Here is a 27,482-nt window from a genome sequence, read left to right as displayed (position 1 = left end):
TGGTCCGGGGCAGAGAAGTGAAGAGGAACAGATGCAGGGCATTGTCTAGCTGTGGAAGAGAGAGCATGCAGCTGTGCAGGGGGAGGGGCGGGCGACCAATCAAATCTCAAGAAGTGAGCAGTTTAAATCATTCACCCACTGTAGATCCCCCTCTGTCTGGGCAGGGGGGATTTTGAAGCCCGAGATGGTTTTCAGGCTTCTCCACACTCCCTGAATGTTCTTTTGCTGCAGCTGCTCCTCCATCCTCCTCTTGTAGCCGGCCTCAGCCTGCCTGATCTTCCTCCTCAACCAAGGTTGTGGTCCGAGCTGCCCAGGGGAGGGAGGGGGGAAGAGGAATAAGCCTCTTTGGTGTTGGCAAACAACAAGTCCAATGTTCTATTCTCTCTGGTGGGGCAGGTAACATACTGGGTGTATGTTGGTAGAACAGAAGCGGGAGAAGCGTGGTTAAAGTCACCAGAGATGAGGAAGAGAGCCTGTGGATGCTGTGTTTGGAGCCCACAAGTGCAGGAGAGCAGTGCTTCACAAGCATCTTCAGCATTGGCAGACAGGGTCACATAGACTGCGATCAAAATCACATGTGAGAACTCCCGGGGCAGATAGTATGGCCTCATGCCAATAGCCAATAGTTCAATATCCTTGTTACACAGCTGCTCTCTCACTGTGCAGTGTTCGGGTTTGGACCAGCTCGTGTTCACATACACCGCCAGACCTCCACCTCTTTTCTTCCCGGTTTCTCTCGTTCTGTCGCCCGCAGCAGATGAAAATTGTCCAAACCTACAATAGAGTCTGGCATTTCTGCTGTTAACCAGGTCTCTGTGAAAATCAAGACGCTGCTGTCCCTATAAATCCTCTGGGACCGCATGAGGCTCGCTATTTCCGTCATTTTATTTTGAAGGGACCTCACGTTACCCATGACTACGGCGGGAACCGACTTCCTGTTTGTCCCTCTCTTCTCTCGGAGTTTACGTCCAGCCCGTCTTCTTCGTTGCGTTTTCCTTAGGATGTCCGCCGGGATAACGTGACGATCTCTGGGTAAGACGACTGTTCTCCTCAGTTTCATGAGTTCCTCCTTTGTGTAAACGCGGTACGGCGCCGGCCGGGGGGCGGGGCCGGAGCCGGGGGGCGGGGCCGGAGCCAAGACACATCGCAACGACACGACGAAAACACTCAATCCAGCCGAATAAAGTCAAAACAAGTTAATTTAAAGCGATTCCAGTGCGTGTCCCGATCGTTCGTGAAGTTCCACTTTCATATAAACGTGTATATAAACGTGTACCGACGACACGCCGTACTTTAGCGCGGCCGGAGGGCGCGGGGGGGGGGGGGGGGGGGGGGGCTGGTGGGCTCGCTCGGAGCTAGCTCACGTCACAACAACACAACGAAAAACGCTCAAATCCAGCCGAAAAAAACTCAAAAACAGTTGAATTAAAAACGATTCCAGTGCGTGTCCCGATCGTACAGTAAAATAGAAAAAAATATTTACAAAATAATCAAAAAATATAGCAGATAAAGCACAATAAGTGTGAGAAAAAAGAGGAGCGTTTAAAATGACACTAAACTTATCTTATCTTATCTGAATGTGTATAAAATGACACTAAACAATGTTCACTTTACATTTGAACCTGTGCCGATGGTCACGTGACCCTCTGAAGTCACGTGTTTGACCGTGATCTGCTGCTTCTGTGATTCATCTGTGCAAAAAACACAACTTCATATGAAAAACATGTCACACATGCGCCCCCCCCACCCCCCCCCCCCGCGCGCGCGCGCGGCCTCACCCCCCGCGCGCGCCTCCACCTGCCCGCGCGCCTCCACCTGCCCGCGCGCCCGCGCGCCTCACCTGCCCGCGCGCCTCACCTGCCCGCGCGCCTCCACCTGCCCGCGCGCCTCACCTGCCCGCGCGCCTCACCTGCCCGCGCGCCTCCACCTGCCCGCGCGCCTCACCTGCCCGCAGGTGCGTCTTCCGCGTCTTCTTGCGCGTCAAAGAGGAGAAGAAGCGGCACAGATTTATGGAAGATCAACATCATCTGCGCGTCTTGAGCGTCAGTCAGGAGTAACGCGCTTCAGGAGTAACGCGCTTCAGGAGTAACGCGCTTCAGGAGTCACGCGCTTCAGGAGTCACGCGCTTCAGGAGTCACGCGCTTCAGGAATCACGCGCTTCAGGAATCACGCGCTTCAGGAGTCACGCGCTTCAGGAGTAACGCGCTTCAGGAGTAACGCGCTTCAGGAGTAACGCGCTTCAGGAATCACGCGCTTCAGGAGTCACGCGCTTCAGGAGTCACGCGCTTCAGGAGTCACGCGCTTCAGGAGTCACGTGCTTGTAGAAGATGGTGAGTAAATGCACTTGTTACTGATGATGACATTTCTTTAAATATGAAAAATCATCTTGAGTCCAAAGGTTTCGATTCATCTATGTGAGGTCACGTGACACGTCCATGTTTAGCCTCGCAAATCCATGCAAATGTCCAAACTCTAAAGTAAACCAGTACTAAACCAGGTCTAAACCAGGTCTAAACCAGGACTAAACCAGGACTAAACCAGGACTAAACCAGGTCTAAACCAGGTCTAAACCAGGACTAAACCAGGACTAAACCAGGACTAAACCAGGTCTAAACCAGGTCTAAACCAGGACTAAACCAGGACTAAACCAGGACTAAACCAGGTCTAAACCAGGTCTAAACCAGGACTAAACCAGGACTAAACCAGGACTAAACCAGGACTAAACCAGGACTAAACCAGTACTAAACCAGGACTAAACCAGGTCTAAACCAGGACTAAACCAGGTCTAAACGAGGACTAAACCAGGTCTAAACCAGGTCTAAACCAGGTCTAAACCAGGTCTAAACCAGGACTAAACCAGGTCTAAACCAGGACTAAACCAGGACTAAACCAGTCCTAAACCAGGACTAAACCAGGACTAAACCAGGACTAAACCAGGTCTAAACCAGGACTAAACCAGGACTAAACCAGGTCTAAACCAGGTCTAAACCAGGACTAAACCAGGTCTAAACGAGGACTAAACCAGGTCTAAACCAGGTCTAAACCAGGTCTAAACCAGGTCTAAACCAGGACTAAACCAGGACTAAACCAGGTCTAAACCAGGACTAAACCAGGACTAAACCAGTCCTAAACCAGGACTAAACCAGGACTAAACCAGGTCTAAACCAGGACTAAACCAGGTCTAAACCAGGACTAAACCAGGACTAAACCCGGACTAAACCAGGTCTAAATCAGGTCTAAACCAGGTCTAAACCAGGACTAAACCAGGACTAAACCAGGACTAAACCAGGTCTAAACCAGGTCTAAACCAGGACTAAACCAGGACTAAACCAGGACTAAACCAGGACTAAACAAGGTCTAAACCAGGTCTAAACCAGGTCTAAACCAGGACTAAACCAGGTCTAAACCAGGACTAAACCAGGTCTAAACGAGGACTAAACCAGGTCTAAACCAGGTCTAAACCAGGTCTAAACCAGGTCTAAACCAGGACTAAACCAGGTCTAAACCAGGACTAAACCAGGACTAAACCAGTCCTAAACCAGGACTAAACCAGGACTAAACCAGGACTAAACCAGGTCTAAACCAGGACTAAACCAGGACTAAACCAGGTCTAAACCAGGTCTAAACCAGGACTAAACCAGTACTAAACCAGGACTAAACCAGGTCTAAACGAGGACTAAACCAGGTCTAAACCAGGTCTAAACCAGGTCTAAACCAGGTCTAAACCAGGACTAAACCAGGACTAAACCAGGTCTAAACCAGGACTAAACCAGGACTAAACCAGGACTAAACCAGGACTAAACCAGGTCTAAACCAGGTCTAAACCAGGACTAAACCAGGACTAAACCAGGACTAAACCAGGACTAAACCAGGACTAAACCAGGTCTAAACCAGGACTAAACCAGGTCTAAACCAGGACTAAACCAGGACTAAACCCGGACTAAACCAGGTCTAAATCAGGTCTAAACCAGGTCTAAACCAGGACTAAACCAGGACTAAACCAGGACTAAACCAGGTCTAAACCAGGTCTAAACCAGGACTAAACCAGGACTAAACCAGGACTAAACCAGGACTAAACCAGGTCTAAACCAGGTCTAAACCAGGACTAAACCAGTACTAAACCAGGACTAAACCAGGTCTAAACCAGGACTAAACCAGGTCTAAACGAGGACTAAACCAGGTCTAAACCAGGTCTAAACCAGGTCTAAACCAGGTCTAAACCAGGACTAAACCAGGTCTAAACCAGGACTAAACCAGGACTAAACCAGGTCTAAACCAGGACTAAACCAGGACTAAACCAGGTCTAAACCAGGTCTAAACCAGGACTAAACCAGTACTAAACCAGGACTAAACCAGGTCTAAACGAGGACTAAACCAGGTCTAAACCTGGTCTAAACCAGGTCTAAACCAGGTCTAAACCAGGACTAAACCAGGACTAAACCAGGTCTAAACCAGGACTAAACCAGGACTAAACCAGTCCTAAACCAGGACTAAACCAGGACTAAACCAGGTCTAAACCAGGACTAAACCAGGTCTAAACCAGGACTAAACCAGGACTAAACCCGGACTAAACCAGGTCTAAATCAGGTCTAAACCAGGTCTAAACCAGGACTAAACCAGGACTAAACCAGGTCCAAACCAGGACTAAACCAGGTCTAAACCAGGACTAAACCAGGACTAAACCAGGTCTAAACCAGGACTAAACCAGGACTAAACCAGTTGTAAACCAGGACTAAACCAGGACTAAACCAGGTCTGAACCAGGTCTAAACCAGGACTAAACCAGGTCTAAACCAGGACTAAACCAGGACTAAACCAGGTCTAAACCAGGACTAAACCAGGTCTAAACCAGGACTAAACCAGGACTAAACCAGGTCTAAACCAGGTCTAAACCAGGACTAAACCAGTACTAAACCAGGACTAAACCAGGTCTAAACCAGGACTAAACCAGGACTAAACCAGGTCTAAACCAGGACTAAACCAGGACTAAACCAGTCCTAAACCAGGACTAAACCAGGACTAAACCAGGTCTAAACCAGGACTAAACCAGGTCTAAACCAGGACTAAACCAGGACTAAACCAGGACTAAACCAGGTCTAAATCAGGTCTAAACCAGGTCTAAACCAGGACTAAACCAGGACTAAACCAGGTCCAAACCAGGACTAAACCAGGTCTAAACCAGGACTAAACCAGGACTAAACCAGGTCTAAACCAGGACTAAACCAGGACTAAACCAGTTGTAAACCAGGACTAAACCAGGACTAAACCAGGTCTGAACCAGGTCTAAACCAGGACTAAACCAGGACTAAACCAGGACTAAACCAGGTCTAAACCAGGACTAAACCAGGACTAAACCAGGTCTAAACCAGGTCTAAACCAGGACTAAACCAGTACTAAACCAGGACTAAACCAGGTCTAAACGAGGACTAAACCAGGTCTAAACCAGGTCTAAACCAGGTCTAAACCAGGTCTAAACCAGGACTAAACAAGGACTGAACCAGGTCTAAACCAGGACTAAACCAGGACTAAACCAGGTCTAAACCAGGACTAAACCAGGACTAAACCCGGACTAAACCAGGTCTAAATCAGGTCTAAACCAGGTCTAAACCAGGACTAAACCAGGACTAAACCAGGTCCAAACCAGGACTAAACCAGGTCTAAACCAGGACTAAACCATGACTAAACCAGGTCTAAACCAGGACTAAACCAGGACTAAACCAGTTGTAAACCAGGACTAAACCAGGACTAAACCAGGTCTGAACCAGGTCTAAACCAGGACTAAACCAGGTCTAAACCAGGACTAAACCAGGACTAAACCAGGTCTAAACCAGGACTAAACCAGGTCTAAACCAGGACTAAACCAGGACTAAACCAGGTCTAAACCAGGTCTAAACCAGGACTAAACCAGTACTAAACCAGGACTAAACCAGGTCTAAACCAGGACTAAACCAGGACTAAACCAGGTCTAAACCAGGACTAAACCAGGACTAAACCAGTCCTAAACCAGGACTAAACCAGGACTAAACCAGGTCTAAACCAGGTCTAAACCAGGACTAAACCAGGACTAAACCAGGTCCAAACCAGGACTAAACCAGGTCTAAACCAGGACTAAACCAGGACTAAACCAGGTCTAAACCAGGACTAAACCAGGACTAAACCAGTTGTAAACCAGGACTAAACCAGGACTAAACCAGGTCTGAACCAGGTCTAAACCAGGACTAAACCAGGTCTAAACCAGGACTAAACCAGGACTAAACCAGGTCTAAACCAGGACTAAACCAGGTCTAAACCAGGACTAAACCAGGACTAAACCAGGTCTAAACCAGGTCTAAACCAGGACTAAACCAGTACTAAACCAGGACTAAACCAGGTCTAAACCAGGACTAAACCAGGACTAAACCAGGTCTAAACCAGGACTAAACCAGGTCTAAACCAGGTCTAAACCAGGACTAAACCAGTACTAAACCAGGACTAAACCAGGTCTAAACCAGGACTAAACCAGGACTAAACCAGGACTAAACCAGGTCTAAACCAGGACTAAACCAGGTCTAAACCAGGTCTAAACCAGGACTAAACCAGTACTAAACCAGGACTAAACCATGTCTAAACCAGGTCTAAACCAGGACTAAACCAGGTCTAAACCAGGTCTAAACCAGGACTAAACCAGGTCTAAACCAGGACTAAACCAGGTCTAAACCAGGTCTAAACCAGGACTAAACCAGGACTAAACCAGGACTAAACCAGGACTAAACCAGGTCTAAACCAGGTCTAAACCAGGACTAAACCAGTACTAAACCAGGACTAAACCAGGTCTAAACCAGGTCTAAACCAGGTCTAAACCAGGTCTAAACCAGGACTAAACCAGTCCTAAACCAGGACTAAACCAGGACTAAACCAGGTCTAAACCAGGACTAAACCAGGTCTAAACCAGGTCTAAACCAGGACTAAACCAGGACTAAACCAGGTCTAAACCAGGACTAAACCAGGTCTAAACCAGGACTAAACCAGGACTAAACCAGGTCTAAACCAGGTCTAAACCAGGACTAAACCAGGACTAAACCAGGACTAAACCAGGTCTAAACCAGGTCTAAACCAGGACTAAACCAGGACTAAACCAGGTCTAAACCAGGACTAAACCAGGACTAAACCAGGTCTAAACCAGGACTAAACCAGGACTAAACCAGGACTAAACCAGGTCTAAACCAGGTCTAAACCAGGACTAAACCAGTCCTAAACCAGGACTAAACCAGGACTAAACCAGGTCTAAACCAGGACTAAACCAGGTCTAAACCAGGACTAAACCAGGACTAAACCAGGACTAAACCAGGTCTAAATCAGGTCTAAACCAGGTCTAAACCAGGACTAAACCAGGACTAAACCAGGTCCAAACCAGGACTAAACCAGGTCTAAACCAGGTCTAAACCAGGACTAAACCAGGACAAAACCAGGACTAAACCAGGTCTTAACCAGGTCTAAACCAGGACTAAACCAGGTCTAAACCAGGACTAAACCAGTACTAAACCAGGACTAAACCAGGACTAAACCAGGACTAAACCAGGACTAAACCAGGTCTAAACCAGGACTAAACCAGGTCTAAACCAGGACTAAACCAGGACTAAACCAGGTCTAAAATAGGTCTGAACCAGGTCCAAACCAGGACTCAACCAGGACTAAACCAGGTCTAAACCAGGTCTAAACCAGGACTAAACCAGGTCTAAACCAGGTCTAAACCAGGACTAAACCAGGACTAAACCAGGTCTAAACCAGGTCTAAACCAGGTCTAAACCAGGACTAAACCAGGTCTAAACCAGGACTAAACCAGGACTAAACAAGGACTAAACCAGGACTAAACCAGGTCTAAACCAGGACTAAACCAGGACTAAACAAGGACTAAACCAGGACTAAACCAGGTCTAAACCAGGACTAAACCAGGACTAAACCAGGACTAAACCAGGACTAAACCAGGTCTAAACCAGGACTAAACCAGGACTAAACCAGGTCTAAACCAGGTCTAAACCAGGACTAAACCAGGACTAAACCAGGTCTAAACCAGGTCTAAACCAGGTCTAAACCAGGACTAAACCAGGTCTAAACCAGGACTAAACCAGGACTAAACAAGGACTAAACCAGGACTAAACCAGGTCTAAACCAGGACTAAACCAGGACTAAACAAGGACTAAACCAGGACTAAACCAGGTCTAAACCAGGACTAAACCAGGACTAAACAAGGACTAAACCAGGACTAAACCAGGTCTAAACCAGGACTAAACCAGGACTAAACAAGGACTAAACCAGGACTAAACCAGGACTAAACCAGGTCTAAACCAGGACTAAACCAGGACTAAACCAGGACTAAACCAGGACTAAACAAGGACTAAACCAGGACTAAACCAGGTCTAAACCAGAACTAAACCAGGACTAATCTAAACCAGGACTAAACCAGGTCTAAACCAGGTCTAAACCAGGACTAAACCAGTACTAAACCAGGACTAAACCAGGACTAAACCAGGACTAAACCAGGTCTAAACCAGGTCTAAACCAGGACTAAACCAGGTCTAAACCAGGACTAAACCAGGACTAAACCAGGACTAAACCAGTACTAAACCAGGACTAAACCAGGACTAAACCAGGACTAAACCAGGTCTAAACCAGGTCTAAACCAGGTCTAAACCAGGACTAAACCAGGACTAAACCAGGTCTAAACCAGGTCTAAACCAGGACTAAACCAGGACTAAACCAGGACTAAACCAGGTCTAAACCAGGACTAAACCAGGACTAAACCAGGACTAAACCAGGTCTAAACCAGGTCTAAACCAGGTCTAAACCAGGACTAAACCAGTACTAAACCAGGACTAAACCAGGACTAAACCAGGACTAAACCAGGTCTAAACCAGGTCTAAACCAGGTCTAAACCAGGACTAAACCAGGTCTAAACCAGGTCTAAACCAGGACTAAACCAGGACTAAACCAGGACTAAACCAGGTCTAAACCAGGACTAAACCAGGACTAAACCAGGACTAAACCAGGTCTAAACCAGGTTTTAACCAGGACTAAACCAGGACTAAACCAGGACTAAACCAGGTCTAAACCAGGTTTTAACCAGGTCTACACACATGGACTGTTGTAACACTGATTGCGGCTGTAAATTGTGACATTGTTGACTTCATTTATTGCTGTACTTTTAGATAAAGTGGTTCACAAAGTTCAGGCGTGTTCGTGTTTGAACAGGATAAAGTCTGTGGAATGTCTGGGACGTGTCTAATCACTGGAGCCTATGTGTGCAATAACCATGAAATACAGAGATCCTTAAGGACTGCAAGAGAACTAAAGAACTGTTCTCAGAACTAAAGAACTGTTCTCAGAACTAAAGAACTGTTCTCAGAACTAAAGAACTGTTGTCAGAAAGGATCCTTTACGTCCAGCTCTTGTGAGTGAAGCGTTGAACTGTCTTTGGAGCTCAAACTTGAGATCACATCGTGAACGATGTTTCTAATGTCGAGTTTATTGTTTGGATCAAACACAACAAAAGTCTAAAAAAATAAACTCCTGAAACGAAGATACATTTTGTCGATAACTTTTGTCTGTGACAGGATCACCTTTGACCTTTGACCCCGAGAGTAAAGCTGACCTGATTTAAAGATGTCCCGGGTCTTTTCGTCCTCAGATGCGCTTCTTGCTGCTGTTCAGCTTTGACCCTGTGTCTCGTCCTCAGATGCGCTTCTTGCTGCTGTTCAGCTTTGACCCTGTGTCTCTGGCCCTCAGATGTGCTTCTTGCTGCTGTTCAGCTTTGACCCTGTGTCTCGTCCTCAGATGTGCTTCTTGCTGCTGTTCAGCTTTGACCCTGTGTCTCGTCCTCAGATGCGCTTCTTGCTGCTGTTCAGCTTTGACCCTGTGTCTCATCCTCAGATGTGCTTCTTGCTGCTGTTCAGCTTTGACCCTGTGTCTCTGGTCCTCAGATGCGCTTCTTGCTGCTGTTCAGCTTTGACCCTTCGTCTCTGGTCATCAGATGCGCTTCTTGCTGCTGTTCAGCTTTGACCCTGAGTCTCGTCCTCAGATGCGCTTCTTGCTGCTGTTCAGCTTTGACCCTGTGTCTCTGGTCCTCAGATGTGCTTCTTGCTGCTGTTCAGCTTTGACCCTGTGTCTCTGGTCCTCAGATGCGCTTCTTGCTGCTAATCAGCTTTGACCCTGTGTCTCTGGTCCTCAGATGCGCTTCTTGCTGCTAGTCAGCTTTGACCCTGTGTCTCGTCCTCAGATGCGCTTCTTGCTGCTGTTCAGCTTTGACCCTGTGTCTCGTCGTCAGATGCGCTTCATGCTGCTGTTCAGCTTTGACCCCGTGTCTCGTCCTCAGATGCGCTTCTTGCTGCTGTTCAGCTTTGACCCCGTGTCTCGTCCTCAGATGCGCTTCTTGCTGCTGTTCAGCTTTGACCCTGTGTCTCGTCCTCAGATGCGCTTCTTGCTGCTGTTCAGCTTTGACCCCGTGTCTCGTCCTCAGATGCGCTTCTTGCTGCTGTTCAGCTTTGACCCTGTGTCTCTGGCCCTCAGATGTGCTTCTTGCTGCTGTTCAGCTTTGACCCTGTGTCTCTGGTCCTCAGATGCGCTTCTTGCTGCTGTTCAGCCTTCACCCCGTGTCTCGTCATCAGATGCGCTTCTTGCTGCTGTTCAGCCTTCACCCCGTGTCTCGTCCTCAGATGCGCTTCTTGCTGCTGTTCAGCTTTGACCCCGTGTCTCGTCCTCAGATGCGCTTCTTGCTGCTGTTCAGCTTTGACCCCGTGTCTCTGGCCCTCAGATGCGCTTCTTGCTGCTGTTCAGCTTTGACCCTGTGTCTCTGGTCCTCAGATGCGCTTCTTGCTGCTGTTCAGCCTTCACCCCGTGTCTCGTCATCAGATGCGCTTCTTGCTGCTGTTCAGCCTTCACCCCGTGTCTCATCCTCAGATGCGCTTCTTGCTGCTGTTCAGCTTTGACCCTGTGTCTCGTCCTCAGATGCGCTTCTTGCTGCTGTTCAGCTTTGACCCTGTGTCTCGTCCTCAGATGTGCTTCTTGCTGCTGTTCAGCTTTGACCCTGTGTCTCGTCCTCAGATGCGCTTCTTGCTGCTGTTCAGCTTTGACCCTGTGTCTCGTCCTCAGATGCGCTTCTTGCTGCTGTTCAGCTTTGACCCTGTGTCTCATCCTCAGATGCGCTTCTTGCTGCTGTTCAGCTTTGACCCTGTGTCTCTGGTCCTCAGATGCGCTTCTTGCTGCTGTTCAGCTTTGACCCTGTGTCTCTGGTCCTCAGACGCGCTTCTTGCTGCTGTTCAGCTTTGACCCTGAGTCTCGTCCTCAGATGCGCTTCTTGCTGCTGTTCAGCTTTGACCCTGTGTCTCGTCCTCAGATGCGCTTCTTGCTGCTGTTCAGCTTTGACCCCGTGTCTCGTCCTCAGATGCGCTTCTTGCTGCTGTTCAGCTTTGACCCTGTGTCTCTGGTCCTCAGATGCGCTTCTTGCTGCTGTTCAGCTTTGACCCTGTGTCTCTGGTCCTCAGATGCGCTTCTTGCTGCTGTTCAGCTTTGACCCTGTGTCTCTGGTCCTCAGATGCGCTTCTTGCTGCTGCTCAGCTTTGACCCTGTGTCTTGTCCTCAGATGCGCTTCTTGCTGCTGTTCAGCTTTGACCCTGGTTCTCGTCCTCAGATGCGCTTCTTGCTGCTGTTCAGCTTTGACCCTGTGTCTCGTCCTCAGATGCGCTTCTTGCTGCTGTTCAGCTTTGACCCTGTGTCTCGTCCTCAGATGCGCTTCTTGCTGCTGTTCAGCTTTGACCCTGTGTCTCGTCCTCAGATGTGCTTCTTGCTGCTGTTCAGCTTTGACCCTGTGTCTCGTCCTCAGATGCGCTTCTTGCTGCTGTTCAGCTTTGACCCTGTGTCTCGTCCTCAGATGCGCTTCTTGCTGCTGTTCAGCTTTGACCCTGTGTCTCTGGTCCTCAGATGCGCTTCTTGCTGCTGTTCAGCTTTGACCCTGTGTCTCTCGTCCTCAGACGCGCTTCTTGCTGCTGTTCAGCTTTGACCCTGAGTCTCGTCCTCAGATGCGCTTCTTGCTGCTGTTCAGCTTTGACCCTGTGTCTCGTCCTCAGATGCGCTTCTTGCTGCTGTTCAGCTTTGACCCCGTGTCTCGTCCTCAGATGTGCTTCTTGCTGCTGTTCAGCTTTGACCCTGTGTCTCTGGTCCTCAGATGCGCTTCTTGCTGCTGTTCAGCTTTGACCCTGTGTCTCTGGCCCATTAGATGCGCTTCTTGCTGCTGTTCAGCTTTGACCCCGTGTCTCGTCCTCAGATGCGCTTCTTGCTGCTGTTCAGCTTTGACCCCGTGTCTCGTCCTCAGATGCGCTTCTTGCTGCTGTTCAGCTTTGACCCCGTGTCTCGTCCTCAGATGCGCTTCTTGCTGCTGTTCAGCTTTGACCCCGTGTCTGGTCCTCAGATGCGCTTCTTGCTGCTGTTCAGCTTTGACCCTGTGTCTCTGGCCCTCAGATGCGCTTCTTGCTGCTGTCCAGCTTTGACCCCGTGTCTCGTCCTCAGATGCGCTTCTTGCTGCTGTTCAGCTTTGACCCCGTGTCTCGTCATCAGATGCGCTTCTTGCTGCTGTTCAGCTTTGACCCTGTGTCTCGTCCTCAGATGCGCTTCTTGCTGCTGTCCAGCTTTGACCCCGTGTCTCGTCCTCAGATGCGCTTCTTGCTGCTGTTCAGCTTTGACCCTGTGTCTCGTCCTCAGATGCGCTTCTTGCTGCTGTTCAGCTTTGACCCCGTGTCTCGTCCTCAGATGTGCTTCTTGCTGCTGTTCAGCTTTGACCCTGTGTCTCTGGTCCTCAGATGCGCTTCTTGCTGCTGTTCAGCTTTGACCCTGTGTCTCTGGCCCATTAGATGCGCTTCTTGCTGCTGTTCAGCTTTGACCCCGTGTCTCGTCCTCAGATGCGCTTCTTGCTGCTGTTCAGCTTTGACCCCGTGTCTCGTCCTCAGATGCGCTTCTTGCTGCTGTTCAGCTTTGACCCCGTGTCTCGTCCTCAGATGCACTTCTTGCTGCTGTTCAGCTTTGACCCCGTGTCTGGTCCTCAGATGCGCTTCTTGCTGCTGTTCAGCTTTGACCCTGTGTCTCTGGCCCTCAGATGCGCTTCTTGCTGCTGTCCAGCTTTGACCCCGTGTCTCGTCCTCAGATGCGCTTCTTGCTGCTGTTCAGCTTTGACCCCGTGTCTCGTCATCAGATGCGCTTCTTGCTGCTGTTCAGCTTTGACCCTGTGTCTCGTCCTCAGATGCGCTTCTTGCTGCTGTCCAGCTTTGACCCCGTGTCTCGTCCTCAGATGCGCTTCTTGCTGCTGTTCAGCTTTGACCCCGTGTCTCGTCCTCAGATGCGCTTCTTGCTGCTGTTCAGCTTTGACCCTGTGTCTCGTCCTCAGATGCGCTTCTTGCTGCTGTTCAGCTTTGACCCCGTGTCTCTGGTCCTCAGATGCGCTTCTTGCTGCTGTTCAGCTTTGACCCCGTGTCTCGTCCTCAGATGCGCTTCTTGCTGCTGTTCAGCTTTTACCCTGTGTCTCGTCCTCAGATGCGCTTCTTGCTGCTGTTCAGCTTTGACCCCGTGTCTCGTCCTCAGATGCGCTTCTTGCTGCTGTCCAGCTTTGACCCCGTGTCTCGTCCTCAGATGCGCTTCTTGCTGCTGTTCAGCTTTGACCCCGTGTCTCGTCCTCAGATGCGCTTCTTGCTGCTGTTCAGCTTTGACCCTGTGTCTCTGGTCCTCAGATGCGCTTCTTGCTGCTGTTTAGCTTTGACCCTGTGTCTCTGGTCCTCAGATGCGCTTCTTGCTGCTGTTCAGCTTTGACCCCGTGTCTCGTCCTCAGATGCGTTTCTTGCTGCTGTTCAGCTTTGACCCTGTGTCTCGTCCTCAGATGCGCTTCTTGCTGCTGTTCAGCTTTGACCCCGTGTCTTTTCCTCAGATGCGCTTCTTGCTGCTGTTCAGCTTTGACCCTGTGTCTCGTCCTCAGATGCGCTTCTTGCTGCTGTTCAGCTTTGACCCTGTGTCTCTGGTTCTCAGATGCGCTTCTTGCTGCTGTTCAGCTTTGACCCTGTGTCTCTGGTCCTCAGATGCGCTTCTTGCTGCTGTTCAGCTTTGACCCTGTGTCTCTGGTCATCAGATGCGCTTCTTGCTGCTGTTCAGTTTGACCCTGTGTCTCGTCCTCAGATGCGCTTCTTGATGCTGTTCAGCTTTGACCCCGTGTCTCGTCCTCAGATGCGCTTTTTGCTGCTGTTCAGCTTTGACCCCGTGTCTCGTCCTCAGATGCGCCTCTTGCTGCTGTTCAGCTTTGACCCTGTGTCTCTGGTCCTTAGATGCGCTTCTTGCTGCTGTTCAGCTTAGACCCTGTGTCTCTGGTCCTCGGATGCGCTTCTTGCTGCTGTTCAGCTTTGACCCTGTGTCTGTGGTCCTCAGATGCGCTTCTTGCTGCTGTTCAGCTTTGACCCTGTGTCTCGTCCTCAGATGAGCTTCTTGCTGCTGTTCAGCTTTGACCCCGTGTCTCGTCCTCAGATGCGCTTCTTGCTGCTGTTCAGCTTTGACCCTGTGTCTCTGGTCCTCAGATGCGCTTCTTGCTGCTGTTCAGCTTTGACCCTGTGTCTCTGGCCCTCAGATGCGCTTCTTGCTGCTGTTCAGCTTTGACCCCGTGTCTCGTCCTCAGATGCGCTTCTTGCTGCTGTTCAGCTTTGACCTCGTGTCTCGTCCTCAGATGCGCTTCTTGCTGCTGTTCAGCTTTGACCCCGTGTCTCGTCCTCAGATGCGCTTCTTGCTGCTGTTCAGCTTTGACCCTGTGTCTCTGGTCCTCAGATGCGCTTCTTGCTGCTGTTCAGCTTTGACCCCTTGTCCCGTCCTCAGATGCGTTTCTTGCTGCTGTTCAGCTTTGACCCTATGTCTCGTCCTCAGATGCGCTTCTTGTTGCTGTTCAGCTTTGACCCTGTGTCTCTGGTCCTCAGATGCGCTTCTTGCTGCTGTTCAGCTTTGACCCTGTGTCTCTGGTCCTCAGATGCGCTTCTTGCTGCTGTTCAGGTTTGACCCTGTGTCTCGTCCTCAGATGCGCTTCTTGCTGCTGTTCAGCTTTGACCCTGTGTCTCGTCCTCAGATGCGCTTCTTGCTGCTGTTCAGCGTTGACCCAGTGTCTCTGGTCCTCAGATGCGCTTCTTGCTGCTGTTCAGCTTTGACCCTGTGTCTCTGGCCCTCAGATGTGCTTCTTGCTGCTGTTCAGCTTTGACCCTGTGTCTGGTCCTCAGATGCGCTTCTTGCTGCTGTTCAGCTTTGACCCTGTGTCTCGTCCTCAGATGCGCTTCTTGCTGCTGTTCAGCTTTGACCCTGTGTCTCTGGCCCTCAGATGCGCTTCTTGCTGCTGTTCAGCTTTGACCCTGTGTCTCGTCCTCAGATGCGCTTCTTGCTGCTGTTCAGCTTTGACCCTGTGTCTCGTCCTCAGATGCGCTTCTTGCTGCTGTTCAGCTTTGACCCTGTGTCTCGTCCTCAGATGCGCTTCTTGCTGCTGTTCAGCTTTGACCCTGTGTCTCGTCCTCAGATGCGCTTCTTGCTGCTGTTCAGCTTTGACCCTGTGTCTCGTCCTCAGATGTGCTTCTTGCTGCTGTTCAGCTTTGACCCCGTGTCTCTGGTCCTCAGATGCGCTTCTTGCTGCTGTTCAGCTTTGACCCCGTGTCTCTGGCCCTCAGATGTGCTTCTTGCTGCTGTTCAGCTTTGACCCTGTGTCTCTGGCCCTCAGATGTGCTTCTTGCTGCTGTTCAGCTTTGACCCTGTGTCTGGCCCTCAGATGCGCTTCTTGCTGCTGTTCAGGTTTGACCCTGTGTCTCGTCCTCAGATGCGCTTCTTGCTGCTGTTCAGCTTTGACCCTGTGTCTCGTCCTCAGATGCGCTTCTTGCTGCTGTTCAGCTTTGACCCTGTGTCTCGTCCTCAGATGCGCTTCTTGCTGCTGTTCAGCTTTGACCCTGTGTCTCGTCCTCAGATGTGCTTCTTGCTGCTGTTCAGCTTTGACCCCGTGTCTCTGGTCCTCAGATGCGCTTCTTGCTGCTGTTCAGCTTTGACCCCGTGTCTCTGGTCCTCAGATGCGCTTCTTGCTGCTGTTCAGCTTTGACCCCGTGTCTCTGGCCCTCAGATGTGCTTCTTGCTGCTGTTCAGCTTTGACCCTGTGTCTCTGGCCCTCAGATGCGCTTCTTGCTGCTGTTCAGCTTTGACCCCGTGTCTCGTCCTCAGATGCGCTTCTTGCTGCTGTTCAGCTTTGACCCTGTGTCTCGTCCTCAGATGCGCTTCTTGCTGCTGTTCAGCTTTGACCCCGTGTCTCTGGTCCTCAGATGCGCTTCTTGCTGCTGTTCAGCTTTGACCCCGTGTCTCGTCCTCAGATGCGCTTCTTGCTGCTGTTCAGCTTTTACCCTGTGTCTCGTCCTCAGATGCGCTTCTTGCTGCTGTTCAGCTTTGACCCCGTGTCTCGTCCTCAGATGCGCTTCTTGCTGCTGTTCAGTTTTGACCCTGTGTCTCTGGTCCTCAGATGCGCTTCTTGCTGCTGTTCAGCTTTGACCCTGTGTCTCTGGTCCTCAGATGCGCTTCTTGCTGCTGTTCAGCTTTGACCCCGTGTCTCGTCCTCAGATGCGCTTCTTGCTGCTGTTCAGCTTTGACCCCGTGTCTCGTCCTCAGATGCGTTTCTTGCTGCTGTTCAGCTTTGACCCTGTGTCTCTGGTTCTCAGATGCGCTTCTTGCTGCTGTTCAGCTTTGACCCTGTGTCTCTGGTTCTCAGATGCGCTTCTTGCTGCTGTTCAGCTTTGACCCTGTGTCTCTGGTCCTCAGATGCGCTTCTTGCTGCTGTTCAGCTTTGACCCTGTGTCTCTGGTCATCAGATGCGCTTCTTGCTGCTGTTCAGCTTTGACCCCGTGTTTCGTCCTCAGATGCGCTTCTTGCTGCTGTTCAGCTTTGACCCCGTGTTTCGTCATCAGATGCGCTTCTTGCTGCTGTTCAGCTTTGACCCTGTGTCTCTGGTCCTCAGATGCGCTTCTTGCTGCTGTTCAGCTTTGACCCCGTGTTTCGTCCTCAGATGCGCTTCTTGCTGCTGTTCAGTTTGACCCTGTGTCTCGTCCTCAGATGCGCTTCTTGCTGCTGTTCAGCTTTGACCCCGTGTCTCGTCCTCAGATGCGCTTCTTGCTGCTGTTCAGCTTTGACCCCGTGTCTCGTCCTCAGATGCGCCTCTTGCTGCTGTTCAGCTTTGACCCTGTGTCTCTGGTCCTTAGATGCGCTTCTTGCTGCTGTTCAGCTTAGACCCTGTGTCTCTGGTCCTCAGATGCGCTTCTTGCTGCTGTTCAGCTTTCACCCCGTGTCTCGTCCTCAGATGCGCTTCTTGCTGCTGTTCAGCTTTGACCCTGTGTCTCTGGTCCTCAGATGCGCTTCTTGCTGCTGTTCAGCTTTGACCCTGTGTCTCTGGCCCTCAGATGCGCTTCTTGCTGCTGTTCAGCTTTGACCCCGTGTCTCGTCCTCAGATGCGCTTCTTGCTGCTGTTCAGCTTTGACCCCGTGTCTCGTCCTCAGATGCGCTTCTTGCTGCTGTTCAGCTTTGACCCCGTGTCTCGTCCTCAGATGCGCTTCTTGCTGCTGTTCAGCTTTGACCCCGTGTCTCGTCCTCAGATGCGCTTCTTGCTGCTGTTCAGCTTTGACCCTGTGTCTCTGGTCCTCAGATGCGCTTCTTGCTGCTGTTCAGCTTTGACCCCGTGTCCCGTCCTCAGATGCGTTTCTTGCTGCTGTTCAGCTTTGACCCTATGTCTCGTCCTCAGATGCGCTTCTTGCTGCTGTTCAGCTTTGACCCTGTGTCTCGTCCTCAGATGCGCTTCTTGCTGCTGTTCAGCTTTGACCCTGTGTCTCTGGTCCTCAGATGCGCTTCTTGCTGCTGTTCAGCTTTGACCCTGTGTCTCTGGTCCTCAGATGCGCTTCTTGCTGCTGTTCAGGTTTGACCCTGTGTCTCGTCCTCAGATGCGCTTCTTGCTGCTGTTCAGCTTTGACCCTGTGTCTCGTCCTCAGATGCGCTTCTTGCTGCTGTTCAGCGATGACCCCGTGTCTCTGGTCCTCAGATGCGCTTCTTGCTGCTGTTCAGCTTTGACCCTGTGTCTCTGGCCCTCAGATGTGCTTCTTGCTGCTGTTCAGCTTTGACCCTGTGTCTGGCCCTCAGATGCGCTTCTTGCTGCTGTTCAGGTTTGACCCTGTGTCTCGTCCTCAGATGCGCTTCTTGCTGCTGTTCAGCTTTGACCCTGTGTCTCGTCCTCAGATGCGCTTCTTGCTGCTGTTCAGCTTTGACCCTGTGTCTCGTCCTCAGATGTGCTTCTTGCTGCTGTTCAGCTTTGACCCCGTGTCTCTGGTCCTCAGATGCGCTTCTTGCTGCTGTTCAGCTTTGACCCCGTGTCCCGTCCTCAGATGCGTTTCTTGCTGCTGTTCAGCTTTGACCCTATGTCTCGTCCTCAGATGCGCTTCTTGCTGCTGTTCAGCTTTGACCCTGTGTCTCGTCCTCAGATGCGCTTCTTGCTGCTGTTCAGCTTTGACCCTGTGTCTCTGGTCCTCAGATGCGCTTCTTGCTGCTGTTCAGCTTTGACCCTGTGTCTCTGGTCCTCAGATGCGCTTCTTGCTGCTGTTCAGGTTTGACCCTGTGTCTCGTCCTCAGATGCGCTTCTTGCTGCTGTTCAGGTTTGACCCTGTGTCTCGTCCTCAGATGCGCTTCTTGCTGCTGTTCAGCTTTGACCCTGTGTCTCGTCCTCAGATGCGCTTCTTGCTGCTGTTCAGCTTTGACCCTGTGTCTCGTCCTCAGATGCGCTTCTTGCTGCTGTTCAGCTTTGACCCTGTGTCTCGTCCTCAGATGTGCTTCTTGCTGCTGTTCAGCTTTGACCCCGTGTCTCTGGTCCTCAGATGCGCTTCTTGCTGCTGTTCAGCTTTGACCCCGTGTCCCGTCCTCAGATGCGTTTCTTGCTGCTGTTCAGCTTTGACCCTATGTCTCGTCCTCAGATGCGCTTCTTGCTGCTGTTCAGCTTTGACCCTGTGTCTCGTCCTCAGATGCGCTTCTTGCTGCTGTTCAGCTTTGACCCTGTGTCTCTGGTCCTCAGATGCGCTTCTTGCTGCTGTTCAGCTTTGACCCTGTGTCTCTGGTCCTCAGATGCGCTTCTTGCTGCTGTTCAGGTTTGACCCTGTGTCTCGTCCTCAGATGCGCTTCTTGCTGCTGTTCAGCTTTGACCCTGTGTCTCGTCCTCAGATGCGCTTCTTGCTGCTGTTCAGCGTTGACCCAGTGTCTCTGGTCCTCAGATGCGCTTCTTGCTGCTGTTCAGCTTTGACCCTGTGTCTCTGGCCCTCAGATGTGCTTCTTGCTGCTGTTCAGCTTTGACCCTGTGTCTGGCCCTCAGATGCGCTTCTTGCTGCTGTTCAGGTTTGACCCTGTGTCTCGTCCTCAGATGCGCTTCTTGCTGCTGTTCAGCTTTGACCCTGTGTCTCGTCCTCAGATGCGCTTCTTGCTGCTGTTCAGCTTTGACCCTGTGTCTCGTCCTCAGATGCGCTTCTTGCTGCTGTTCAGCTTTGACCCTGTGTCTCGTCCTCAGATGTGCTTCTTGCTGCTGTTCAGCTTTGACCCCGTGTCTCTGGTCCTCAGATGCGCTTCTTGCTGCTGTTCAGCTTTGACCCCGTGTCTCTGGTCCTCAGATGCGCTTCTTGCTGCTGTTCAGCTTTGACCCCGTGTCTCAGGCCCTCAGATGTGCTTCTTGCTGCTGTTCAGCTTTGACCCTGTGTCTCTGGCCCTCAGATGTGCTTCTTGCTGCTGTTCAGCTTTGACCCAGTGTCTCTGGTCCTCAGATGCGCTTCTTGCTGCTGTTCAGCTTTGACCCTGTGTCTCTGGTCCTCAGATGCGCTTCTTGCTGCTGTTCAGCTTTGACCCTGTGTCTCGTCCTCAGATGCGCTTCTTGCTGCTGTTCAGCGTTGACCCAGTGTCTCTGGTCCTCAGATGCGCTTCTTGCTGCTGTTCAGCTTTGACCCTGTGTCTCTGGCCCTCAGATGTGCTTCTTGCTGCTGTTCAGCTTTGACCCTGTGTCTGGCCCTCAGATGCGCTTCTTGCTGCTGTTCAGGTTTGACCCTGTGTCTCGTCCTCAGATGCGCTTCTTGCTGCTGTTCAGCTTTGACCCTGTGTCTCGTCCTCAGATGCGCTTCTTGCTGCTGTTCAGCTTTGACCCTGTGTCTCGTCCTCAGATGCGCTTCTTGCTGCTGTTCAGCTTTGACCCTGTGTCTCGTCCTCAGATGTGCTTCTTGCTGCTGTTCAGCCTTGACCCCGTGTCTCAGGCCCTCAGATGTGCTTCTTGCTGCTGTTCAGCTTTGACCCCGTGTCTCGTCCTCAGATGCGCTTCTTGCTGCTGTTCAGCTTTGACCCTGTGTCTCTGGTCCTCAGATGCGCTTCTTGCTGCTGTTCAGCTTTGACCCCGTGTCTCTGGTCCTCAGATGCGCTTCTTGCTGCTGTTCAGCTTTGACCCCGTGTCTCTGGTCCTCAGATGCGCTTCTTGCTGCTGTTCAGCTTTGACCCCGTGTCTCTGGTCCTCAGATGCGCTTCTTGCTGCTGTTCAGCTTTGACCCCGTGTCTCAGGCCCTCAGATGTGCTTCTTGCTGCTGTTCAGCTTTGACCCTGTGTCTCTGGCCCTCAGATGTGCTTCTTGCTGCTGTTCAGCTTTGACCCAGTGTCTCTGGTCCTCAGATGCGCTTCTTGCTGCTGTTCAGCTTTGACCCTGTGTCTCTGGCCCTCAGATGTGCTTCTTGCTGCTGTTCAGCTTTGACCCTGTGTCTGGCCCTCAGATGCGCTTCTTGCTGCTGTTCAGCTTTGACCCTGTGTCTCGTCCTCAGATGCGCTTCTTGCTGCTGTTCAGCTTTGACCCTGTGTCTCGTCCTCAGATGCGCTTCTTGCTGCTGTTCAGCTTTGACCCTGTGTCTCGTCCTCAGATGCGCTTCTTGCTGCTGTTCAGCTTTGACCCTGTGTCTCGTCCTCAGATGTGCTTCTTGCTGCTGTTCAGCTTTGACCCCGTGTCTCTGGTCCTCAGATGCGCTTCTTGCTGCTGTTCAGCTTTGACCCCGTGTCTCTGGCCCTCAGATGTGCTTCTTGCTGCTGTTCAGCTTTGACCCTGTGTCTCTGGCCCTCAGATGTGCTTCTTGCTGCTGTTCAGCTTTGACCCCGTGTCTCTGGTCCTCAGATGCGCTTCTTGCTGCTGTTCAGCTTTGACCCCGTGTCTCTGGTCCTCAGATGCGCTTCTTGCTGCTGTTCAGCTTTGACCCCGTGTCTCTGGCCCTCAGATGCGCTTCTTGCTGCTGTTCAGCTTTGACCCCGTGTCTCTGGCCCTCAGATGTGCTTCTTGCTGCTGTTCAGCTTTGACCCCGTGTCTCTGGCCCTCAGATGTGCTTCTTGCTGCTGTTCAGCTTTGACCCTGTGTCTCTGGCCCTCATATGTGCTTCTTGCTGCTGTTCAGCTTTGACCCCGTGTCTCTGGTCCTCAGATGCGCTTCTTGCTGCTGTTCAGCTTTGACCCCGTGTCTCTGGTCCTCAGATGCGCTTCTTGCTGCTGTTCAGCTTTGACCCCGTGTCTCTGGTCCTCAGATGCGCTTCTTGCTGCTGTTCAGCTTTGACCCCGTGTCTCAGGCCCTCAGATGTGCTTCTTGCTGCTGTTCAGCTTTGACCCTGTGTCTCTGGCCCTCAGATGCGCTTCTTGCTGCTGTTCAGCTTTGACCCAGTGTCTCTGGCCCTCAGATGTGCTTCTTGCTGCTGTTCAGCTTTGACCCTGTGTCTGGCCCTCAGATGCGCTTCTTGCTGCTGTTCAGCTTTGACCCAGTGTCTCTGGCCCTCAGATGTGCTTCTTGCTGCTGTTCAGCTTTGACCCTGTGTCTGGCCCTCAGATGTGCTTCTTGCTGCTGTTCAGCTTTGACCCTGTGTCTCTGGCCCTCAGATGTGCTTCTTGCTGCTGTTCAGCTTTGACCCCGTGTCTCTGGTCCTCAGATGCGCTTCTTGCTGCTGTTCAGCTTTGACCCCGTGTCTCTGGTCCTCAGATGCGCTTCTTGCTGCTGTTCAGCTTTGACCCCGTGTCTCTGGTCCTCAGATGCGCTTCTTGCTGCGGTTCAGCTTTGACCCCGTGTCTCAGGCCCTCAGATGTGCTTCTTGCTGCTGTTCAGCTTTGACCCTGTGTCTCTGGCCCTCAGATGTGCTTCTTGCTGCTGTTCAGCTTTGACCCTGTGTCTGGCCCTCAGATGCGCTTCTTGCTGCTGTTCAGGTTTGACCCTGTGTCTCGTCCTCAGATGCGCTTCTTGCTGCTGTTCAGCTTTGACCCTGTGTCTCGTCCTCAGATGCGCTTCTTGCTGCTGTTCAGCTTTGACCCTGTGTCTCGTCCTCAGATGCGCTTCTTGCTGCTGTTCAGCTTTGACCCTGTGTCTCGTCCTCAGATGTGCTTCTTGCTGCTGTTCAGCTTTGACCCCGTGTCTCTGGTCCTCAGATGCGCTTCTTGCTGCTGTTCAGCTTTGACCCCGTGTCTCTGGTCCTCAGATGCGCTTCTTGCTGCTGTTCAGCTTTGACCCCGTGTCTCTGGCCCTCAGATGTGCTTCTTGCTGCTGTTCAGCTTTGACCCTGTGTCTCTGGCCCTCAGATGTGCTTCTTGCTGCTGTTCAGCTTTGACCCCGTGTCTCTGGTCCTCAGATGCGCTTCTTGCTGCTGTTCAGCTTTGACCCCGTGTCTCTGGCCCTCAGATGTGCTTCTTGCTGCTGTTCAGCTTTGACCCCGTGTCTCTGGCCCTCAGATGCGCTTCTTGCTGCTGTTCAGCTTTGACCCCGTGTCTCTGGCCCTCAGATGTGCTTCTTGCTGCTGTTCAGCTTTGACCCCGTGTCTCTGGTCCTCAGATGTGCTTCTTGCTGCTGTTCAGCTTTGACCCTGTGTCTCTGGCCCTCAGATGTGCTTCTTGCTGCTGTTCAGCTTTGACCCCGTGTCTCTGGCCCTCAGATGTGCTTCTTGCTGCTGTTCAGCTTTGACCCCGTGTCTCTGGTCCTCAGATGCGCTTCTTGCTGCTGTTCAGCTTTGACCCCGTGTCTCTGGCCCTCAGATGTGCTTCTTGCTGCTGTTCAGCTTTGACCCTGTGTCTCTGGCCCTCAGATGCGCTTCTTGCTGCTGTTCAGCTTTGACCCCGTGTCTCTGGCCCTCAGATGTGCTTCTTGCTGCTGTTCAGCTTTGACCCCGTGTCTCTGGTCCTCAGATGTGCTTCTTGCTGCTGTTCAGCTTTGACCCCGTGTCTCTGGTCCTCAGATGCGCTTCTTGCTGCTGTTCAGCTTTGACCCCGTGTCTCTGGCCCTCAGATGTGCTTCTTGCTGCTGTTCAGCTTTGACCCCGTGTCTCTGGCCCTCAGATGCGCTTCTTGCTGCTGTTCAGCTTTGACCCCGTGTCTCTGGTCCTCAGATGCGCTTCTTGCTGCTGTTCAGCTTTGACCCCGTGTCTCTGGCCCTCAGATGTGCTTCTTGCTGCTGTTCAGCTTTGACCCTGTGTCTCTGGCCCTCAGATGTGCTTCTTGCTGCTGTTCAGCTTTGACCCCGTGTCTCTGGCCCTCAGATGTGCTTCTTGCTGCTGTTCAGCTTTGACCCTGTGTCTCTGGCCCTCAGATGTGCTTCTTGCTGCTGTTCAGCTTTGACCCCGTGTCTCTGGTCCTCAGATGCGCTTCTTGCTGCTGTTCAGCTTTGACCCCGTGTCTCTGGTCCTCAGATGCGCTTCTTGCTGCTGTTCAGCTTTGACCCCGTGTCTCTGGCCCTCAGATGTGCTTCTTGCTGCTGTTCAGCTTTGACCCTGTGTCTCTGGCCCTCAGATGTGCTTCTTGCTGCTGTTCAGCTTTGACCCCGTGTCTCTGGTCCTCAGATGTGCTTCTTGCTGCTGTTCAGCTTTGACCCTGTGTCTCTGGCCCTCAGATGTGCTTCTTGCTGCTGTTCAGCTTTGACCCCGTGTCTCTGGCCCTCAGATGTGCTTCTTGCTGCTGTTCAGCTTTGACCCCGTGTCTCTGGTCCTCAGATGCGCTTCTTGCTGCTGTTCAGCTTTGACCCCGTGTCTCTGGCCCTCAGATGTGCTTCTTGCTGCTGTTCAGCTTTGACCCTGTGTCTCTGGCCCTCAGATGTGCTTCTTGCTGCTGTTCAGCTTTGACCCCGTGTCTCTGGTCCTCAGATGTGCTTCTTGCTGCTGTTCAGCTTTGACCCTGTGTCTCTGGCCCTCAGATGTGCTTCTTGCTGCTGTTCAGCTTTGACCCCGTGTCTCTGGCCCTCAGATGTGCTTCTTGCTGCTGTTCAGCTTTGACCCCGTGTCTCTGGTCCTCAGATGCGCTTCTTGCTGCTGTTCAGCTTTGACCCCGTGTCTCTGGTCCTCAGATGCGCTTCTTGCTGCTGTTCAGCCGCCAGGGGAAGCTGCGGCTCCAGAAGTGGTTCACGCCGCTCACAGATCGAGAGAAGAAGAAGATCGTCCGAGACATGATGATGATGGTTTTGGCCCGGCCCCCGAGAACGAGCAACTTCCTGCAGTGGAGGGACCTGAAGATCGTGTACAAGAGGTGCTTTTCCATTGTCACATGATTCAATAAGAAAACTGCATTCTGAATACTCAGAATACTTCAATTGAATTGGAATATTTTGTGTAAAAACACATGTTTGTACTTTGTCACTGATCAGAGAAAAAACACATAAACTCACCACAAGTCGGTTCTTTCTGTTTGTTGTTGATGATATTACAGTTAAACATGAACCGGCCTCTTGCAGGTGCCCAGAGACCTAACAGCAGCATGTAGAGGCTGAACAGACGGGGTCCCAGGACTGATCCTTGGGGGCTTGTGGTCTGAGACACAATGTACTTCCTGTCTTCCAGATAGGACCTTAACCAGTTTAGGGCGGGGCCAGTGATGCCCACCCTGTCCTCTAGTCTCTGTAAGAGGGTCCCACCCTGTCCTCTAGTCTCTGTATGAGGGTCCCACCCTGTCCTCTAGTCTCTGTAAGAGGGTCCCACCCTGTCCTCTAGTCTCTGTAAGAGGGTCCCACCCTGTCCTCTAGTCTCTGTAAGAGGGTCCCACCCTGTCCTCTAGTCTCTGTAAGAGGGTCCCACCCTGTCCTCTAGTCTCTGAAGGAGGGTCCCACCCTGTCCTCTAGTCTCTGTAAGAGGGTCCCACCCTGTCCTCTAGTCTCTGTAAGAGGGTCCCACCCTGTCCTCTAGTCTCTGTAAGAGGGTCCCACCCTGTCCTCTAGTCTCTGAAGGAGGGTCCCATGATGGACAGAAACGTTTCAGTCAAATCATCAGTGAAATGTTGGCAGTTCTGGAGAGGTTTGTGTGTGACAATGAAGACTGTTAAACTAATTTAATCATTGTATATTTATTTGGTCAGAACATGAAACACATGACGTAAAGTTGCACACTGGATTAGCCTGCGCTAGTTTTCATCCGTTGTCCCACATTTACTCTTAGAACACACTCTCGTTCTTACACAGGAAACCCACGTGGACACGCCTTAAAGCCGATTCTGTCAGAACCACAGAGCCAAGTTTCAGTTAAAAACATCAAATCAAGATTATGAGAAGAAATAAAATGATTAATTAAGAATTGTTTGTTACATAAACATGGTCTGGCCTCCTGCCGGAGCCTGGCCTCCTGCCTGGCCTCCTGCCGGGCCTCCTGCCGGAGCCTGGCCTCCTGCCTGGCCTCCTGCCGGGCCTCCTGCCGGAGCCTGGCCTCCTGCCGGAGCCTGGCCTCCTGCCTGGCCTCCTGCCGGGCCTCCTGCCGGAGCCTGGCCTCCTGCCGGGCCTCCTGCCGGGCCTCCTGCCGGGCCTCCTGCCGGGCCTCCTGCCGGAGCCTGGCCTCCTGCCTGGCCTCCTGCCGGGCCTCCTGCCGGAGCCTGGCCTCCTGCCTGGCCTCCTGCCGGGCCTCCTGCCGGAGCCTGGCCTCCTGCCGGAGCCTGGCCTCCTGCCTGGCCTCCTGCCGGGCCTCCTGCCGGAGCCTGGCCTCCTGCCGGGCCTCCTGCCGGGCCTCCTGCCGGGCCTCCTGCCGGGCCTCCTGCCGGAGCCTGGCCTCCTGCCTGGCCTCCTGCCGGGCCTCCTGCCGGAGCCTGGCCTCCTGCCTGGCCTCCTGCCGGGCCTCCTGCCGGAGCCTGGCCTCCTGCCGGAGCCTGGCCTCCTGCCTGGCCTCCTGCCGGGCCTCCTGCCGGGCCTCCTGCCGGGCCTCCTGCCGGGCCTCCTGCCGGAGCCTGGCCTCCTGCCTGGCCTCCTGCCGGGCCTCCTGCCGGAGCCTGGCCTCCTGCCTGGCCTCCTGCCGGGCCTCCTGCCGGAGCCTGGCCTCCTGCCGGAGCCTGGCCTCCTGCCTGGCCTCCTGCCGGGCCTCCTGCCGGGCCTCCTGCCGGGCCTCCTGCCGGGCCTCCTGCCGGAGCCTGGCCTCCTGCCTTGCCTCCTGCCTGGCCTCCTGCCGGGCCTCCTGCCGGAGCCTGGCCTCCTGCCGGGCCTCCTGCCGGGCCTCCTGCCGGGCCTCCTGCCGGGCCTCCTGCCGGAGCCTGGCCTCCTGCCTGGCCTCCTGCCGGGCCTCCTGCCGGAGCCTGGCCTCCTGCCGGGCCTCCTGCCGGGCCTCCTGCCGGAGCCAGATCCAGATGGTGATTGGATGTTCTCTCTGGTCCACACAGATATGCCAGTCTGTTCTTCTGCTCGGGTTTGGAGGAGCAGGACAACGAGCTGCTCACTCTGGAGGTTCTGCATCGATACGTGGAGCTGCTTGATAAATACTTTGGAAACGTGAGGAAAATGAACTGTTCAAAAATAATAATATTGCTCAAATGCAAAATGCTGAACATGTCTTTTAAACTTTAAACAATATTAAAGCAGAAATCATGTGGATGTAAATTACACATGATCAAATTGATGGTGGATTTTGAGGCAAAAAGCTAGAAAAATCCTGCCGTTTCACCTGATGCGTTGTGTAACTGCCGTTCTTGACCACGATCGGTCTAATCTGAGCGCTTTGAGTCAGGTGTGCGAGCTGGACATCATCTTCAACTTCGAGAAGGCGTATTTCATCCTGGACGAGTTCCTGACGGGCGGAGAAGTCCTGGAGACGTCCCGAGTGGCTGTGGCCGGATGTTTGGAGGAGGCCGACACCTTACAAGAGGTTTAGTCCTGCTTTAGTCCTGGTTTAGTCCTGGTTTAGTCCTGGTTTAGTCCTGGTTTAGTCCTGGTTTAGTTCTGGTTTAGTCCAGGTTTAGTTCTGGTTTAGTCCTGGTTTAGACCTGGTTTAGTCCTGGTTTAGTTCTGGTTTAGTCCTGGTTTAGTTCTGGTTTAGTTCTGGTTTAGTCCTGGTTTAGTCCTGGTTTAGTCCTGGTTTAGTCCTGGTTTAGTTCTGGTTTAGTCCAGGTTTAGTTCTGGTTTAGTCCTGGTTTAGACCTGGTTTAGTCCTGGTTTAGTTCTGGTTTAGTCCT

The 27,482-nt window shown here is 52.2% G+C and overlaps 1 protein-coding gene across 1 annotated transcript in view; it reads left to right on the top strand.

Annotated features, from left to right (window-relative positions):
• The first annotated feature begins 2,310 nt into the window (after nt 1-2,310).
• Nucleotides 2,311-27,482, top strand: part of ap1s3a (adaptor related protein complex 1 subunit sigma 3a) — a 26,392-nt gene continuing 1,220 nt past the window's right edge. Inside the window, exons 1-4 of the mRNA XM_072459033.1 lie at nt 2,311-2,330; nt 24,412-24,590; nt 26,694-26,802; nt 27,038-27,175. Coding sequence (XP_072315134.1) covers nt 2,328-2,330; nt 24,412-24,590; nt 26,694-26,802; nt 27,038-27,175 — 429 coding nt within the window. The 5' untranslated portion in view covers nt 2,311-2,327. The remainder of the gene's footprint in view (nt 2,331-24,411; nt 24,591-26,693; nt 26,803-27,037; nt 27,176-27,482) is intronic.

Source organism: Eucyclogobius newberryi, unplaced genomic scaffold, assembly GCF_026437365.1.
Source record: "Eucyclogobius newberryi isolate DKJ021-1_F unplaced genomic scaffold, fEucNew1.0.hap1 SCAF_10, whole genome shotgun sequence".
Lineage (NCBI taxonomy): Eukaryota > Metazoa > Chordata > Actinopteri > Gobiiformes > Gobiidae > Eucyclogobius > Eucyclogobius newberryi.
Note: the sequence above shows the minus strand (reverse complement) of the source record. Positions and strands in the feature narration are given on the sequence as shown.